The sequence below is a fragment of the Syngnathus acus genome, chromosome 22 (genome assembly GCF_901709675.1).
Source record: "Syngnathus acus chromosome 22, fSynAcu1.2, whole genome shotgun sequence".
Taxonomy (NCBI): Eukaryota; Metazoa; Chordata; class Actinopteri; order Syngnathiformes; family Syngnathidae; genus Syngnathus; species Syngnathus acus.
The window spans coordinates 8,803,684-8,822,511 of record NC_051106.1 but is presented as its reverse complement, the minus strand read 5'-3'; the positions used below and the strand labels follow the sequence as shown (position 1 = coordinate 8,822,511).

The following is an 18,828-nucleotide window of genomic DNA, read 5'->3' as shown; positions in this document are numbered from 1 at the left end:
CCTGAACTGTTTCCGTGGCAACCCAAGCACTCTTTGGCACAACTTCAGTTGAAACCACCAAAACAAATTTCCCATGAATGTGTCTCACCTCCCAGTTGAGCGACACGCAGGTGTTACTGGTAAGAACGATGACCGGCGCCCCACACTGGCCTGGAGGACCTGCTAGTGTTGTGACCACCGTAGGCTGGGAGTACTCACCATACTACAAAGAACAAGTTATTTTAATCATGATACATTTTTATTCATTTTTTATTTAGTTGGTTATTTTATTTTTTTTAATTAATTAACCAGTCATTATGATCATCATTCTGTCAAATATGAGCCGCAAAAATCAATCGGGTTAATTCTTGCGATCGATTTTTCTCACCCCAGCCTCATTGGCAGCCCTCAGCCGGAAACTGTAGGTGGCGCCGGGGAGCAGACTTCCCACGGTGCACTGCAGCTCCGGCCCGTGGAACACTTCAGCCGGCTGAGCATCTCCTTCGCTCATCTCCAGGCTGAATGTGAACGCCTCGCTGGCACCATCGGCGGCGGGGGAGTCTGCGCCATGACAAAACAATTCTAAAAATATATCTGCTATATTCCGATGTGAAATTTAAAGTTATAATAGATATGAGGCAATTTCACACACCTGCCAAGCAAAAGCATATGTGCACCAAAGGTCACCTTCACCCGCAGACGCTTAATTGTAGCAATCTGCTCCAATTGGAGTCGTATTAAAATAGACTAAAAGGAGATCTTCCAGAGCGTTTGCGTTCTGGGAAAATTGAGCCAGCCAAACATCCAGCGGGGGGCCACCGAGCCGAGCCAGCCGGATGGCGCTTAATTTTTTCAAATGAAGCCTCGGTTAAGTGCCAAGTGCGCTTTGACCGAGGGATCCATTAGGGTGGCCCAAGGAAATGCAACAAGCAGCCAGAGGGTAATTAAGCTGCCTCGCCGCAATCAATCAAATAATCAAGCATCTAAATGCTCTGTCTATGTGTGTGTGTGTGTGTGCTTACCCCATTCTAACTGCACCTCCTTGTGTTTGGCTTTACCCACAATCCTTGGCGGTTGGCACGGCCCTGGCGGAACGCTTAACGTGCGCACCGGCACGCCAACGGTGCACTAGAGGTGAAACAAATGTATTTAGGATTTAAAAAAAAAAAAAAGTATTTTAAATAATACCTGAGCCAATATTACCGGACTGTGCCCCCCGGTGGTGATGCTGCAGACGCGCAGGCGGTACATGCTCCCCGGCACCAGGCGGTCGCACACGCATTCTGTGGCCGGCCCGCTGTATGCCACCTCCCATTGGTTGGCTGTGCACAAAGACACAAATTGGCATGCTAAAGCATCTTTGTGCCATGGAAAGTAAGATTCAAAAGTACAAAAATGAGCTCTTTTGTCAGATTTATTATTTTTTGAATGGATCCCCATGGAATAGAGAAGAGTAATAGAGCTGAAAGGATTGGCCTCTTTTCAAATTGAAAGAATATTAATTTGAACAATGCTTTTGGAGCCTGAATAGGAAACTTGAACAAAAAGCATAAAATGCCATTAATTCATAAAGCATGTCAACGGCTAAATTAGATCATTTCAAAGACATTCCAATTTTCCAAGACATGCAAGAGAATGATAATGAGGTTTTTTTTTTTTGTCTAACCTACCGGGCATGTCACCATTTTGCCTCCTCATCTTTTTCCTCTCCACATGCTTTCTTCCCTCGCAGTGCTTTTTGAGCGACAGCCACCCTTTTGCCCCATAGTTGATGACTTTCCCCTCACAAAGACCGCAAAGCGCTTTTCCCGGCTCTTTGTGTTTGAAAATGAACTCTGAGAGCGGGCCGCCGTCCACCTGTTTTTCCAACCAGGCCCAATTCCACACATTCTTGATGCCGGCGTCATAACCGGACAGTGTCACGCAATCGTTTTTACGGAGGACGTCCTTTTCCCATGACATTTCGACTGGAGATTTCAAACTTGCTTAGCGGGGAGGATTTAGTTAAGCCGCCAACTACGCAGTACCCTCGACAAGCCTAGTCAGCGCTAAAGCCGTCCCGTCCCGCAAGGGGTGAAGAATTTTGCTTTATGACAAAAGTGATTCCGTCGCTCTTTATAGATGATGTTTCATTGGTGGGGACGTTGCTTTATGACAATTGCTTTATGATGATATTGTTGCAGAATTATAGAACGTGTACCTTCCGAGCATCCCTCGCTAATCTCCAACAAATACGTGAGCGCTTCAGAGCCGCCGTTGTCCTGCGGGGGATCTGACACAAGCAAAACAAGAAGACAAAGCATTTAAGGACATTTTAATTCGGTCTCGCTTTCCACAACAAGATACTTCTCCTTTTAATTGACACGTGTGTAATTAACATTTGCTGGGATTAAGATGGAGTCAGCTAGATGCACGCTGGACACGACATTGAGTACACCGGCACGTTTCGACAAGCGCTGCCAGTAAAATAAAACAAAATATATTTGATCCACAGAATTCATATGAAATAATACAAATATATTAAAAAAGTTAAAAAAAATATGTATTGATACACAGAATTAATATATAATAAAATATAATATAATAAAAAAAGAAGTGGTGTAGGGTGGGGGAATTTTTTTTTTCCCCCCCCACATGTGTATCTCTAAACAAAGCAGGTCTCACTCACCCCATGTGACGGTGAGGGCGTAAGGCGTGGACGCCACGACGCACGGCGTGGACGGCGGGCCCGGCTTGTCGGGATTGGTGGTGCACACCAGCACCTCGCTGGGACTGCTCTTGCCTTCCACGTTTGACGCAATCAGCTACGTGCGACGAGAAGAGGACAGAGAGGAGAAAAAAAAACAGGAAGCGTGCGCGTCAGGTGATGGAGGATCATAATGTGAATATAATGGCAATACTGTCAACGGTGCTTTTTATATACGCTGGCCTACGAGGACACGCATGTGAGGTGTGATTACATATGATTACAGACAACACGTGAGAATCTCACGCAGAGAGACTTGTAATAGCGTAATTGCAGACAATGGTGTCGATGCAAAATGGCGGCCACGTGGAAAAGATACGAGTAATTCTGTTCAATTAAAAATACTGTTAAAAAAATAATTACTGTAATTAATCATATAATTCTAATTAAAAATTAAAAGCAAAATAAAACTCTAATAAATGTATAGTTTGGATTTGAAAACGCAACACCAATAATAATTTTGAAGAATTTAATTTGAAGGAAATGTGGCTCACCCTGAATTTATACTGCGTGCTCCTCTTCAGGCCTTGTACAGTACAGGTCAAGTTTTCTCCAGTGTACTTCGGGTGAAAGTCAGCTCCCTGGGAGAGGTTCATTTGCGAATGTTAGCACCCCCCTTACACGCTACAGCGCGTCGCCTCAATGGGCGACGTCGACGGGGCACTCACGCTGTTGTCCTCCTGGATCTCCAGGGTATATTTGAGCTGCTCCTCGCCGGGGCTGCCCTCGGGTCGCCCCCACTCCAGGGTGACCCAGGACACGCCGGCCCGAACCAGACGCGGCGCCAGAGGCAGCGCGGGCAGTGTGCCCATGGTGTAGAACACCGCCTCAGGGCTGAAGCCGCTGCACGACCAAAAGTAACCCAATCATTAAAAATAAATGCTAGTGTCTTTTCACCACTCTCAAGTTGAAGAAATGTTCTGTCTTTTTAAAACTTCCACACAAAAAAATCTTAAAAAATAAACTAAAATTAAAATAAAAAAATTACAATTTGATAATGATTAATTGACAGATTCATTGATTAATAAAATAAATGTTTACAGCCCTACAAATAATTCAGGAACAACCTTTTGGAAATATTATTCTTTGTCTTACCTTGTGCCGATGTCGTTGTGTGCCGCCACCCTGAAGGTATAAGCGCAGGCAGGGAACAGACGTGTCAGTCTGCAATGTCGCTGGTTCCCGAAGTAACATTCCCGGAAAACGCTGTTCTTCTTTCCCTGCGTGGCGAACAAACAAAAATGAGCAAACCATTCGTGAACCAAAATCATCTAGGAAAGAAACCCATCCTTGTTATCACTCACCTCATCCCATTCGAGCAGGTAGTTTGTGATTTTGGGTCCATTTTCGTTGGGCAGCTGATGGTGACCAAACAATTAAACCAATGCTGACAAGAATTGAATTAAAAAGGAGCTTGTTCTTACCTTCCACTGTAAAGAGAGGGTGCTTTTGGTACGGTGGGAAAGTTTGGGGGCGAGCGGGACGTCGGGAACGCTGACGCTGCAGTGCGTGGTGAACGCGCACGCCTCGGAGCACGAGCCGCGCACAGAGTTGTACGTGGCGCACACCCTGCCGGGCAAATGCGGGTCGAGGTCACAGAGGTGGACTCCAGCGACAGAGTGAGGAGAGGAGAACACTTACCGTACGTGGTACTCGTTTGCCGGCCTTAGATCTTTGAGATGATACTCCAGTTCTTCGCCACTTTTACACGCAACAAAAAAATCAGTTCAAACAATTCAAGCCAAATAATTCGGTTTCTGATGGAAATTACCTGTAAATGAGGCGAAATTTCCCGTCGCGGCCTTTATCTGAGAGGGACACGTCGTAGGAGCACGACACGGGCATGCCGTTGCTGTGTCGGCTCGCCAGGCCTGTAGGGGGCGCCCAAGACAGGCGCACGGCTCGGGCCTGCAGGTTGGACACCTACCAACAAATACACAAATGCGTTAACGGGACAAATATTACGGCTAGGTTGGAAATCTATCACTCATTTTCTAATTACTCTTCTAGTTGATGTTTACTCTCCGATCAAACAAATTTGCATTGAGCCTTAACCCACACACCAAATAAAAGTCCAAGTTTTTTGTTTTGTGTTGGTTTGTTTTTTCTGTCTTCTATTTAATCAGACGTTTGAGATTGTTGACGCGTGTTGATGGCAAGATGAACAGATACCGCCCTCGTGTGGCCTTTTTGAGTACTGCTGCAGTCTTCTTTGCAAGCAGGGAGGAAAAAGCCAATTCTGCAATGTCTTTTTTTCCATCTTATAAACATCTGATTTTCATGTTAGCCACAGAGACAGGATGGAAACATGGAAAAAATATCATGTGCCGGCAATGAAAGCATCAGACAAGGAGCTGATTGATGGACGAGTGTGTGCGCGCGCGTGTGTGTACATAGGAAAGAGGAAAAGTTGCGCACACCAACCTGTGGTTTGTCGATTGTAGAGAGCACGTCTTGAATGCGTTTCGTCTCGGAGTCATGATCTGTAGGGAGAAAAAAAAAACCATTTGATTAAGTCAGACAACATGTTTGTGCTAATTTATATTTTTAAAAACAATCTGCAGTTTTCTGTGCCATAATATAAAAAGCATGCAACGCTAATGTCATGTACATAATATACGTAATGTGTGTTAATAATATACATGCTGATGAGACTGGGGGACCTCCGACTCCCCCCCCCCCTCCCCCTCATCGCTCCCCACGTGGGGTCCTTCAAATTGAAGATTTTTTTCCGCCTGCTTTCTCCATTTGCGACTGTAAATCACAATGTGTGTGCGCGTGTGTTTGTTTGCGGAGGAGCCTGGAGCGACACGTATGAGTCATGGCAACCGTGATGTCATGGAAGCACAACCTCAACTTGACCTCCCCTTTACGTGAGCGTGTGTTCTAAAAAGTTACAGCAGAGCTACTGTATGCATTTTACCTGTGGAACTCCGCACACACACACGCACACAGTTGCCGACTGTTTCATCATTACGGTTCTCGGTTTGTTGCAGATTCAGGGGGAGAGGTTCAAGAACAAGCCTTTCCTATCAGCTAGAACTTGACTGCCCTCTTGTGGCGTCTCAGGGTATCACAGAGAATACTAATAAAATATGCAAATAGGTGACAATAGGTTGCACAAATAAATAAAACATGATTAGGTCAATTTACAAATAGGCCATGTTGAGTCGGGGGCAACAATAAATCAATAAAAAAAAATACAATTGGGCTTTTGCTTTGATCAGTAAAAGATTGAGTGGATTAAAGAAAAACACAAAACTCGTAGAGTGCTGCGACTTGCGGTGGATGAGGCCAGCTGCTAAACTCTTTCATACGCAGAAGAACCACAAGGAGCCCGACAGAGACACACACACACACAAATATGTTTATGTGCTGCCCACACTTCCTCTCGTGCGTCTGACCTCACATCCTGTCTGAGTGTAAGACGATAAGCGAGGACAGACGTTGGCAGTAGGAAAATGGGAAAAAGATGAAGCTTTTGGGAACTAGGGAAGAAGGATAGAAAAAAATAGCTCGGGGGAAGTGCAGGCTAGACGAGACGGAACCAGAATCAAATATCGGCCTGTGCTTAAATGTAGAGTGTAAACACATCATGATGTTTTTTTTCTTATATTTTTAGAATATTAATGAGTCATGAGCTAATATCTCACTCAGCAGATGACTTCAAAGTGACATGGTGTGACATGGGATCAACTTCCCGCATCCTGACTTCTGTAAATAAACTCGGCCGGAAAGGGGGAGGAAAAAATAAAAATCATCAACTTCACTTGGAAGTTGGATGCACAATCACGCAGGGATGTCTGTGGCACACCTTTTCACATTTCAGTGTGCGGATTGGATGAAAAAAAAATACAAATAAAAAAAGAAGAGGAGGTCGCATTCCTGCAGAATGACGGCCTGCGGCTCCGGCTTGCATTCTGTCTGCGCCGGGATAGAAAAAGACCTTTAAGGCCTGGAGGTGGGGGTGAAAAATGTGAAAAATGCAGCTGAGGGTGCACGCGCACACACACACACGCCTGCAACGGTGGTCGTCATGGTGCTTCTCATGGAGACAACCTACACAAGATTTTAATATGCTGACTAAAAAAGGTTAAGCATGTCAGCAATGGGAAGTTGAGTCACCCATTCGGGGCACAATCATTCAAATATTCTTCGTATGTCGCGAGACTGCGGGACTTGGGTTTTCCCCGGAACCCTGACCCCATCCGACCCTGCTCAGCCCAGGCTGAATGATGCAAGCGCAGATGATAAATCCGACATGTTTAGCGCCAGTCGAGCTTTGATTTAGGAAAGCCCCCCGCCCCGATAGCTTCTTGCTAACACATAATGGAAATTTCCATTGACGGGCTAACATTTAGCATCAATAGTCACAGAGTTGGAACTCTTTATGCAACGGGTATTGAACACAAATGGTGAAGCAACACCTGCAGACATGCATATATTCTTTATCCTCTGCAAACTCCTCATTTGTGTTTAATGCCATTTCTATAAAGTGTTTACCAAAAACTATGATGCCAAAACATGTAATCATTTTCTATTTTGACCACAAATTATCATTACACGAACAATAAATTTAAATAGAATAGTCAATGGCACGTCATATGATTAATGTTGCCAGTTATTTATGACATCCACCAACTTGGTTGAAAGAAATAAACAGGATGATTAAAAATAATCTTCAGTCCTAAAAAAAAAAATCCCCGGGATTTCCTCGCACGCAAACACAGCTGAGCTCAGCTGGCGCACCAACTCTTGAAAGCCGAAGGGTCACTTGCGCCGTGATTGACGGGAGCAGGCGTCCTCGTATGACCTCACATATGATGTCATCATTTTCCCTTCATATTTCTCATCTTGTCCGTGTCGTTTCCTCCTACATCCCTCGTCCTCCTCCGCATCGGCCTTATTTGGAATTCGTGGGAAGCGCGGCGAACTCGGCCCGGGATGAGATAATCGCCATGGCGATGCACATCCAAACAAGGAAGGAGTTGGACCTCCGGGGGGGGTCATCAAGGAGAGAGGGGGGGGTTTAATATGTAAGCATGACTCGTGATTTGGTCAAAAGGTGAGTACAGCTATTGAAGATGACATCACCGGAGTAAAGATTAGCTTTTTTCTATTTCTGCATAGCGAAGGACTCTGAGCCGGACGGCCATGTTTCTGCCGAAAGACCGGTTTCTAAGAATCTGCAGCGGAAATGAAGACGGGGAGGAAGACAATGAGGAAGGAGGAAGAGGAGCGGGCCCACATTTGTTTCTAAGAGGCGAAAAGGGCGGGGGTTTAGCGGAGCTGGCTTTTGATGGGGGCGGAGCTAAGATGCCATGTTGGCACCAGCGTGGGCACGACATGCATCCTGGGGATTTGTGTTTTTCCAAGAGTCAAAGATGAACTTTTTTTTATGGACGCGCACGCATGCACCCGATCCCCATGGTTTCCCTGAGACCCAGCCGGGCCGAGCCGGGACAGCTGACGACACGCAAAGACATCACGTTGTCACTGTGCGTGCGTTCCGTACAGAAGGTTCTCGACTCACAAGTCAATTTCTCTCGGCCGGTGGTGTGTGTGTGTGTGTGTGTGTGTGTATTTGTGCCTCATCCAACCTCATCTGGATCCACAAACTGTCTTGTTTGAATGAAAGACGCGCATTTAAAGGGCCAGTACACTCAGCAGAAGAGTCGAACTGGATTTGACTCAATTTGATCAAACATGAGCCAGCACAACACAACTACATTTTTGTGTAGTTGTCTAACCCACAACTCTTTTTGTGTATTTGCATGTATGTGTGTGATAACACAAAGCTGCCGTATCTCCGCGACACAAAGTTTCCTTCATCCAGCGAGATGCCGCCACAGGTATGTGCAACCACCGCCGGCCGGCCGGCCCACCCCGCCCACCTGCACCAACAAGGCGTGTATTGTGGCCGGGGGTAAAGCGATAGCGCTCCGGGACGGCCTCAGTTATGCGACAAGCCAGACAGAGGGTTTTTTTTCCCACCCTGGGTTGCATTCGACCATTCTTGAGAGACGTTTCATGTATTCAAAAGGCCGTTAGAGTCGGGTCACCGAGGTCGGTCGGACACGCAAAGCAAAAATTTTTATGATGTCATCTTACCTTGCGTGTGTGCCTCGGCTTCACCGTTGCGCGGACTGCTGCGAAGTCGCCTGTCTGGTTTCTTGCCGCCCGGACTGCCGACTCCTGACCCCAGTGACGGCGCGTGGGACTTGCCGCTATTATAAACATTTTAAATTAATAAAAAGTAAGTCGAATAAAAAACTGAGCCCGGCGCGCTCACCTGTAACCGTTATGGGCCGGCCCCAGGCTGCCTTTATGGAGCGTGGAGGGCGGTGAGTTGAGACGGTTCTGTCGCTCCAGTTGCCTCTGTTCCTTGATCTTTTTGGGTTGCGGCTTTCCGTACGTCTCCTCCCGGATGAAGTTGGACATGCCGTACACCGGGATGATTTCTGGGGGGTAAGGGCGGAAGTTAGCGACGCTCGCCAGTTCGCTAACTAGCACCCCACCAGAACCGCCTTGGGAAGACGGCGCGCCTGCTCGGGACGTGGGTACCTGGGTCGCCATACATGGGGGGGAGGTGGTGCTGGTAGTACTGGTGGTGTGTCAGCTCGCCGGGGCTGACGGGCGGGTAGAAGGAGTGGGAGTTGGGGATGAAGTGCGGGTGGGCCAGGTAGGGGGGCAGGTGGTGTGTGGGCGACAAAGCGGGGGAGTAGGAGGGGGGGTAGCACTCCGGAGACTGGGGGGTCACCACCACCCGGCGGACCCCGGTGGTATCTTCCAGGACCTGCGGCACAATCAAATGGTGTTTTTAATTGCGCCTCGTGTGCAAGGCCCTGCTGTGTGTGTGTGTGTGTGCAAACTTTGCAATAGTAGTTGCAAACATTGCAGCTATTGAGGCACTTCCAACAGGCCCGGCCGGCATTCCAGGCCGGGAGCAAAAAAACACACCTCCTGCGGCGAGACGGGGGAGGGGGGCATCTCGACTAGACAATAACAATATCATCACACATGCATACACACTCAAAAGCCCAAAACAAACACACAATGAAAAGGGGAGCCAAAACATTACAGCGCATGAAAGGCCCAACCAATATGGATTTTTTTTTTTTAGGCAAAATGGGACGGAGTAAAATTATTTATTAATGAAATCATAATAAGAATAAAATAATTATTAATTAAAAAATAAAAATAAATAACCCCATTTTTATTTACAGGCTGGATATTTGACTGTTTTACAATATTATTAGGTATTTGATGAACTAGCAACTGGAGAAAAATCAGCAAAACTTTTTTGCCAATTTTTAATATGTTAATGTATGTTAAAAAAATGGAAAATAAACATAAAAAAAGGCAACTGCAATTTGCTTGTTTCAAATATTGACCGCTGGCTGATTAGCCAATTATTCAGTAGTTCCCGGTAAAGTGGGCGAAGAAAAACAAGATAAACCTCATTCTGTACAAAACACACACACACACACACACACACACGCACACACACACACACACACACATAGCCGCGACCTCCTCCTCCAACTCCTTGTTTACAGAGGCCAAAGTCCCAGCATGACTACATGTGGGGCAGACCTCATGCAATATTTACCAGTAATACACACAAACAGCTGAAAAGTACACAAAGCACACACAAACCATGACAACCATTTTGTGCAAAAAAAAAACCAATCTGTCAATAACACCCTGCGTACGTGCCTCTGACCCCTATCAGGCCTGTTTATGTAAGAGTGACAGTGTTTCCCGCTCGCACTTGGCGCACACATACACACACACACAAGGCAAGCCAATGACCTCCCAGTGGCCGAAATGCAGACCACACACTGTACCCAACTAGTACTGACCGTATGCTTATGTAAATGACATTTGTTTGTCGGTAATCGGACATTCTGTACATTCCTCGGAGCTGAGCAAACAAGGGCTTGTGTTAACTGCAATGGTGGTCGCTTATCATATTAAAATGCAGCATTTGAAGGACGTCATTCAAAGACTCCAGACGTGCTATCTTTTTTTGGAGGATTAAAAAATGTGGGTGATGCGAGTCATGCAGTAACATAGCCAGCGTCCCATCGGAATGGTGTGCCTCAAGGATCAATGCTTAGTCCTGAGCTTTTTGTGACTTACATCGAAATAATGCTGCAATTTCACGGTGTTGGGAGTTTTTGCAGCTGACGCCAACTTTTGATAACACACTGCAAACCAACCTGTGAGATGTATCCTGGTGGCACGTGGATGGGCGGGATGGAGCCGTTGGGGGACATCATGGGGACCTCGGCGGGACCTGCAAAGATCAAAAACATTGACTCGATTAATCAACGAGTAAAACCCAGCTTCTTGACCTCGTCTTCCTTGTTTGGATTTTCCAGTAGTCTAACACCACACTGCCCTCACAGGGCAGTCAAGGTACTACACCATATTTAATGTCACGTCACTCAATGATTTTTTAATCACTTGCAAGCGGATTTATGGTTCCATATGGAGTGGCTACGATGTCCAGAAAACAAGCTATAGCGCCGTCACAATAATCAGATAACGAGAAATAAGCTGCCAACGTATTTAATAGGAGAAGCAGATTTCAAACTATGTTGACTATGTTGTCCACCTTTGCCTGAACACACAGAGCATCTCCTCCTCTATCTTCTGCACGATGGGCTGCTTAAGTCATTGGGCAGCCGATGGGAACGCTGGTGGAATAAATCATGACGGGAATGCAGACACCAAACCCACCCAAAATTTAGTGGGGTGTTTAAAGTCGTTAAAGTGGCTGGATTGTTCATTTTTCTAAAAGCATCAATTTCCTCTGAATAACTCGTCACTGTGCACTTTCTTTTGTCTGTTACGGTTCCTATTTTCAGGAATTACCTGCCTCCCCTTCCAGCCATTAGTCACATCCTTCCAATATTACTCACTTCAGCCTCCATCCTTTGCTTTCTTTCATCCCAAAACGATTCCCTCTTTCCTTCCCCACCTCGCCTGACTTCCAGTCAGGTCCGACACACTCGCACAAGGGGGAGAGTGTGTGTGTCGTAAGTGTGTCAGTGTGGTGAGAAGGTCACAGGTAGAGCACAGACAGACCTCCTTCAGTCCCGTCGACTCGCACGCCGCCGCGACGGGTATGAAAGTCCTCATTGAGAAGACGCTCACACACCCCCCCCAAAACACACTCTCCTGCAGATAGCCTTGTGCTCTTTTCTCAACAAACAGCAGCATTCCTTGACACACACGAATTCTAGTACACACACACATTCCCATCCGTGGCCCCCTGGACCGGACCCAACAGGCCCGAATACCCCCCTGAGAAACACAAGACACTCTTTGTGAGCTGGCCTTCACGTCCACACACAGCTGTAAGCCACATGCCTGCCATTTAGCAAAGCTGCGCATAAGTGACTGCTTGTACGCATGTGTGTACGTACAAACGGCGTGCGTGGAGAAATGGCTGGCGCAACGCTAACGTGACGTCACGCAACTTCCTGTGCCTAATCCGGTTGGAATTCCAAGCAACTATATGGAGGATTTGTTGAGTGTAAGGAAAAAAAAAAAAAGGATGATTTAGTATTGTGTAAAAGAAAATTGTGCAGTTACACGCACATACACACAGAGGGGAGGTGATGTAACATTTCATCAGATGTTTCCCATGATGCAGCTGTCAAAGCCAGCTGCCAGTGGGCCCCCAAATCACAACACACACACACATGGGAACCCAGAACGACCCTCCCACTGTCTGCAACCATTGCATTCTCACACACATTTGCAGTACTTTGCACAACATTTTTTACAACAAGTAGCGGATAGCTCACAAAAATCAGCAATGAGCACCTTCTATTTCAATAAAACTATGTGTGTGTGTGTTCTTGTTTTACTTTGTTAGTGAGAACCGCCCTTGCCATTGCAGGTAAAGTGCAGCCTGTGTGTGTGTGTGTGTGTGTTGTGACGTGGCATCGCCTGGAAGTTATGTAAGTGTCAAAAGGGTAATATTAGCTGTCCTCTAGAGCCCCGAGACGCTCCCACAAAAACTCACACTAGTGTTTTTCTTGCGTGGACCAGCTAAAAGGTTAAATAAATAAAAGGTGGGCTATTTTTTTTTTTTTTAAATCATGGTACACTGGGACATCCCTGCAAAGAAAATTGTCCCCCCAATAAAAGGCGAGTCGTCAAGGAACATGCTACTAAAACAAAAATACACACAAACTCAAAGCCGGATACACAGGAGACAACTTTTAAAATATTAGCGCAATTCAGTGAGGCTAGGAGGGGTGTGGCGGACGGGCGGCCAGGCGGGGGCAGCTGAGGAGGAAGCGGGGGACTTCCTGTGCGGGCCACTGCCCCGGGTAACAATGTAAAAGAGTGTGTGTGAACTTGGCAACAGAGCCGATAAAGTTATTTTTTTCTCTCTAAATACAAGTTGGCAGTCGGCATGTAATCAGAGCGGGTCGCCGATTAGCTTGGGAATGTAAATCATAACCTGGGGAGTTTGCACAAAGGGGGCTTACAGTAGCACCAAACGTGGTTTAAGGTATGTGTAAGCACATTCCTGCTTCCAAACCACTTTCAACCTCAATGATGTCAAAACTAATCAATTGGTTGATAACCGATGATCATATTAATCGACAACTATTTTAATAATTGAGTAATCGTTTATGTTGTTCGTTATCAACTGAAGCAAAATGTGCCCGTCCGCCCGCCCCCACCAGCACCACGACTGAATCACCATGATGAGTGCGCCATAAAAATGAACTTCTCATCGCCGTGTCATTGGCAGTCGGTCGCCGGGCGGACTTTCCGGGACTCCGGTTGCGGCCGAGCGGTAAGTGAGCCGAGGGAACAATTAGCAGGCAAACGGATGTAAAACTTTATTTTCTGACTGCGTTTAAAAGGTGCATCGAGTTTATGGATTTTGCTTTCTTTGCATGGAAGTAGCAGAAGTCATATCGTTTGAAATTGAATGGCGGGACCTCTTAGGAAATCAAGCCGTGTTGACTCAAACGCAAGTCATCGAGTTTATTATCGGAATATGATGTGATGTGGGCTTTCCGTATTCCACACGTGTGACCTCTGGGAGTGGCACTATATTGCCAGAAAGGTGCAGTTCAGGAAATTGAAGGTTCAAGCATGCTTCAAAGTTACAATTAAAAAGATAATTAAAAGGAAAATAAATAAATACCACATCATTCATAATTACCAAATGACTTTTTTAGACTACAATTAAATATGAACCATAAAAATTAACTACTCCAAGTGGCCAAAAGTGGGAGGAGAAATTTAAAAAATCGTATTTCACCTAATAACGATCGGCTTTTAAATTGGTCATCGGCTCCGAATTCCGATTACGTGATCGGATCAGGACAACCCGAATTAGCATGTCAAGTATTTGTGTCGACGCCTTTTAAAAAATGCGAGTGCCAGCACGCTCCTCCACCCGGGGGGCGACTCGCCCCCCCCCACCATAGGAGGATTTCTGCAAGCCGACCTAGTTGCTGCTGGGTCCGCTCCAGAGTAGAGCAACGTCATGTCTGGAGGGACACTCTGCTTTGTTCTCTCAGAAAACACACACACACACACACACTAGCCCAGCTGCACACACACAGATGTGTGTACACAATTACACATGAAGGCGCTTATACACGAAGACAAACATGTCTGCGAAAAAGAAAAAAAAATGGAGACAAAAGCAACGTAACACCTGCAAACTTGTGTATAAACTCTTAAAGGAGTCACGCTGACACACACAAACACTTGAGTTCTGGAGCACGCTGACATTTGCGTAGTTTACACTGACAAATTACACTCGACACACCTGGAACAACACAAACGAGGATTTTCGCAAATAATTTCCTTTTTTTCATATTCCTCACAAAATCGTGACTTTTAAATATTAATATTATCATGTAACATATTACATAATCTTGTTTTCTATGTTTGAATTGTGCAAATTGTGCAAAAAAAAAATAAAATCACGCTTGAGCAAATATTTAATTTTGATTTTATTTTCCAACAAATCTTTTTTTTTTTTAATCTCATAAAATAACTATTCTCAACATTCTCAATATAACAACTTTTGTTGTGTAACACAGAGAACACTACAAAACAGCTTGTTATGTCGCTAAGTAAACGACACAAGGTGTCGTTATTTTTGCGGTACATTTCATTCGTCGGGAAACCTCAAGCGGGAGTTTCGCCGGACGACAGGGAGTGTGCGACGCACTTTACTCGGCCCATTTGCCTCAACCCAGCGGTGACTCGGCCCAATGTACACAATCCAGACGGCCTGTGACTCATTCTATCCATCCCCTAATCAGGCGGGCGCGTCTAGCGAGGAGGCGCAACAGCTGTCGGCGAGTAAACACACTCGGAGGAGTCCAATAATCGTTTCCTGCTTCTCCTCTTCAAACCTTGACCCAGTAAAAAAAAAAAAAGAGCAGCTTTTGTACCCCCCGACAGCCCAAATTCCTTCAGGATGAGTCACGGCCACTTTGCGGCTCCGCTTTTCCCAGTTTGATCAAAGGCGAGCGTCCGATCCGCTCTCACAACACCAATTTGTCCTATTTCCAAAGCGGGATGGACTGGATCCAAGTCCACCTTGAGCGGGGACTTTCCCAAAATCCGCCGCCCCCTCCTCCTCCTCCGTCTAGCATGTACGTATGATGTGGACGATTCTATTTGCCAGGACGACTGGGGAACAACAATAAAGTTCTTTTCACACACGCATCCGTTTGTCCAATCAGGCCAACGGAAAGCTGACATGATATAAACAATTGCATGTGGCGACTGTCAAGAATTCCCCAAAACTTTGTTAGCCATCATTGAAAGAGTTAAGCAGAAATACTTTCAAAAGAATGTCAGCATGTTGTGAGGCGGAATTAAAACAAGATGAGCAAGGGGGAGGAAAGGGGGGAGGAAAGGGGGAGGAGGGCAAACATCCCCAGCTGTACCCTGAACGTCAATCCAGTGAGGAATTTCATCCCTGGAAAAGATTCCCTTTCTTTTCTCGCTCTCTCTCCTTCTGGAAAATTCACCCCTTTTTTTCTCTCACACATGAAGACAGACCTCCTCCTACTTGTCTTCCGCGCCAGAACCGCTCGCAACATCCGCCCGGTCCGAAGCGAGTGGGCGGCGGCGGCGGCGAGGGTGCTTGGGGTCAGCGGCGTTAAACGAGGAAGCGGCCTCGCCCGCGTTGCGGCAGACACGACCAGACACGCTTGGTCGGATTCTGTTTACCTTTCCTCCTTGTGTCGTTCCTTTTTCCACTCCACTCGCCTGGCGTAACGTTGCCTCTTCATGCCTGTCGCGGCGAGGCGAGGGCATCGAGTTCACAAGCCAGAGCCGAGCAGAACCGAGCAGGGCAGGGCAGGGCGGGCGACAACAATTAAGCGGCCTTCTCTTTATACAATCGGCGGCAATTCTTTTTATTTTGATCCGGCCCACTAAGAATTTACATCATTACATTTACATCACGGACAATTTAAATGCTGGAAGGCGGCCAAAATGTTGCTGCAGATTTTTGTGTTGTTTTTTTTCCACATGCTAATGCACTTTTTAAAACTCCTTGTGCATAAAAGACTAAAACTAAAGGACTACATATTGGAAAGCAATCAAATGTTCATATGTTGCTGATGTAAGCGCCAACAAAGATATTTTTTCATTCCATGTATTTGATCAATAATCGTCCGATTAATCGGTTATCAGAAAGTCGATTCAAATGCATCATTTGCCACTCCGAGATTATCGGCCGCATCCCGTCATGCCGAACATGCCTGCCGGGACGCAATGGTAAGCAGTAGCGCTCGTCCTACGTGCTCAAAGCGTGTTGAGCGCCATCCAAACACGCAGCGCCAGACTCTCCACAATGGCTCTCTGTCTCTCAAGGAGCTATTTCCACACGTCCTATCCAAAGCCACTGAGGAGCAGAAGTGCAGACTCAGGCAAAAAAAAAAGAAAAAAAAAAGAGTGAGACAAAAAATGAGCATCAAACAGCCGAGTGAAACAAAAATAGAACAAGGCTAAATATATTAAAAAGTTTTATTACGCCATTGACCGTCAATTAATTCATATCAACTTTGTCCCCAAATACGGAAAATGATTTGACTCCAAATTGCCGAGCTCCCGGTGATGCTAATGATGATGATGTCACATCCTGGCTATTCGGCCGTCGTTTCCTGCACTCCATCATCACCACCACCGATCTCCCGCTTGCCCCCCACACACACACACACTCAAGCCTCATCAACCCACATAAAAGTCCAACAAAGAGCAAACAACACAGTAAACCAACACAAGGCCTCATGCACACACACACACACACACACACACACACAGACACACACACAAGCACATTCCAGAGTGTGGTGCTGGAACACACCCTCCAGATTGTTGCCCTTTGATGTGAGTGTGGGAAAGCTCTGGGGAATGGTCTTGGTGGTGGGGGGGACCTGAGGGGGTTCATGGGGGAGTTGGGGCTACCCCATGAGCTGAGGTTGGGTGCCGATGCTAATTAGCAGACGGATGGAGGCCTTGGCCTGGAGACACTTTTCCGTCAAGCGGAACTTTGTTCTTGTTGTTGTTGTGGATGTAAATTGAAATTTTTAACCCCGCTAAATTTTGTGATTGAATTCACGATTTTTTTCCCCTTCCTATTTGAGTTACTCGCGATGTTGATTTGAAGTGAATTTGCACAAATCCTCGCCTGGGTTGTTTGCTAAAAACCTCACGAAAAGCCATGTCTAATATAAAATGATCGCTTTGGCGCCATCTTGTGACAAGACAATATATTGTAGTGAGCTTCATTTAGTGAGTCTAGTCCAATCCAAAAAAAGTGCTTTGCCGCCATCTTGCGACATGTCACGTCTTTGTGAGCGTCAATTACATCCCAAAATTTCTGACATAATTTTGTTCAAAAAGTCAAAGCACGACACGCCGCTGTTCTATTAATAGCGCGGGGTGTTCAAAATATTTGCATCCGCTGACATCACAAAAGGACGCAAGAAAAATCAAGCCTCAGCTCGTCTTGTCAAATCCACTGAAGAAGAAAAAAAAACACTTTGCGTTGATGTTTGTGTGAGCTGCCACACACCGTAAAAAGTCGAAATTGTGTCTGCCTGCGTGTTATCACTAATTTACGGGGGGGTCTTAGGCCTGAAGGGTGTGCTTGAATGCACATATTATTAACGTGGCAGGCCACACACAAACACACACACTGTAAGGAGGTCAGTAGGTTTAATAGTAGGTGGTGTTTGGCAGCATCGGTCAAGGCAAAGCCAAACTACGATTTAGTGTGTTTGCCTGCGACCGACGCGAATGTTCCGCAGCCAAAATGGTTTTTTCTTTATATATATGAAAACATGAGGTACACGCACACACAAATGTGTTAAGCGCAGCTCATTAGCAATAACAGGCAGCTGCTTTCAAACTGCTTTTAAAGTGAACATGCTATTTTATGACCCCCTTTTCCAAAAATGTAATTGCATAACCCGGAGGGCAAGCGTTTCATAATTCACGTGGCTCAGAAGTATTGAAGATGCCGGGAAGGATTCGAGTTTTTACTACCGAACCGATTCAGCTTGCAATTCCTCAGGATGTGTTCAAACGTGCAAGGGGACACACAAAATATGATTCGACGAAAGGTTGCAGAAATGGCAGAGCTGTTTTTCATTTCCAGGCATTGATGCCGATATTTGGAACCATCGAACCAAAATGGCCGGCGATGGGAGCAAGCCAGCACCCCACCCCGGATTCCTCCGTCTCTATCCTACGCCCTAAGGTATATTTGTTTGGCATTATTTCCGCCCACCCCCCACAATAAAGTGGGGGGAGAAATTACCTTGGGGGCGGAGAAAAGGGCGGTAGGCTGTAATCAGTTAGTATATCACACATAGGTGTGGGACACCAGGGGGTGGTCCACGAGGTGGGGGCAGGTGTGTTTTGGAGCCGAGCCAGACGGAACAACGGGGCTCTTTCAAACCTCCGCTGACATCATCAACATGAGACGCAGTGATGCAAGGGGAATCCCCGGCTTACATTACACTTTTTATTCTCCGCCTCCGCACAAAGAAAGAGCGAGCGAGCGAGCGAGCGAGACTTTCTTT

At 46.2% G+C, this 18,828-nt stretch overlaps 1 protein-coding gene across 1 annotated transcript in view; it reads right to left on the bottom strand.

Moving 5' to 3' along the window:
* fndc3ba (fibronectin type III domain containing 3Ba) overlaps positions 1-18,828 on the bottom strand; it is a 39,820-nt gene that overhangs the window by 6,368 nt on the left and 14,624 nt on the right. The window contains exons 4-21 of the mRNA XM_037241143.1: positions 10,951-11,027; positions 9,290-9,521; positions 9,018-9,186; positions 8,837-8,952; positions 5,150-5,208; positions 4,497-4,648; positions 4,367-4,426; positions 4,150-4,294; positions 4,030-4,083; positions 3,821-3,945; positions 3,394-3,568; positions 3,220-3,306; positions 2,648-2,783; positions 2,180-2,251; positions 1,183-1,301; positions 1,002-1,107; positions 368-540; positions 89-202 (exon numbers count right to left, since the gene is read on the bottom strand). Of these exons, the coding sequence (XP_037097038.1) occupies positions 89-202; positions 368-540; positions 1,002-1,107; positions 1,183-1,301; positions 2,180-2,251; positions 2,648-2,783; positions 3,220-3,306; positions 3,394-3,568; positions 3,821-3,945; positions 4,030-4,083; positions 4,150-4,294; positions 4,367-4,426; positions 4,497-4,648; positions 5,150-5,208; positions 8,837-8,952; positions 9,018-9,186; positions 9,290-9,521; positions 10,951-11,027 (2,171 nt within the window). The remainder of the gene's footprint in view (positions 1-88; positions 203-367; positions 541-1,001; positions 1,108-1,182; positions 1,302-2,179; positions 2,252-2,647; positions 2,784-3,219; positions 3,307-3,393; positions 3,569-3,820; positions 3,946-4,029; positions 4,084-4,149; positions 4,295-4,366; positions 4,427-4,496; positions 4,649-5,149; positions 5,209-8,836; positions 8,953-9,017; positions 9,187-9,289; positions 9,522-10,950; positions 11,028-18,828) is intronic.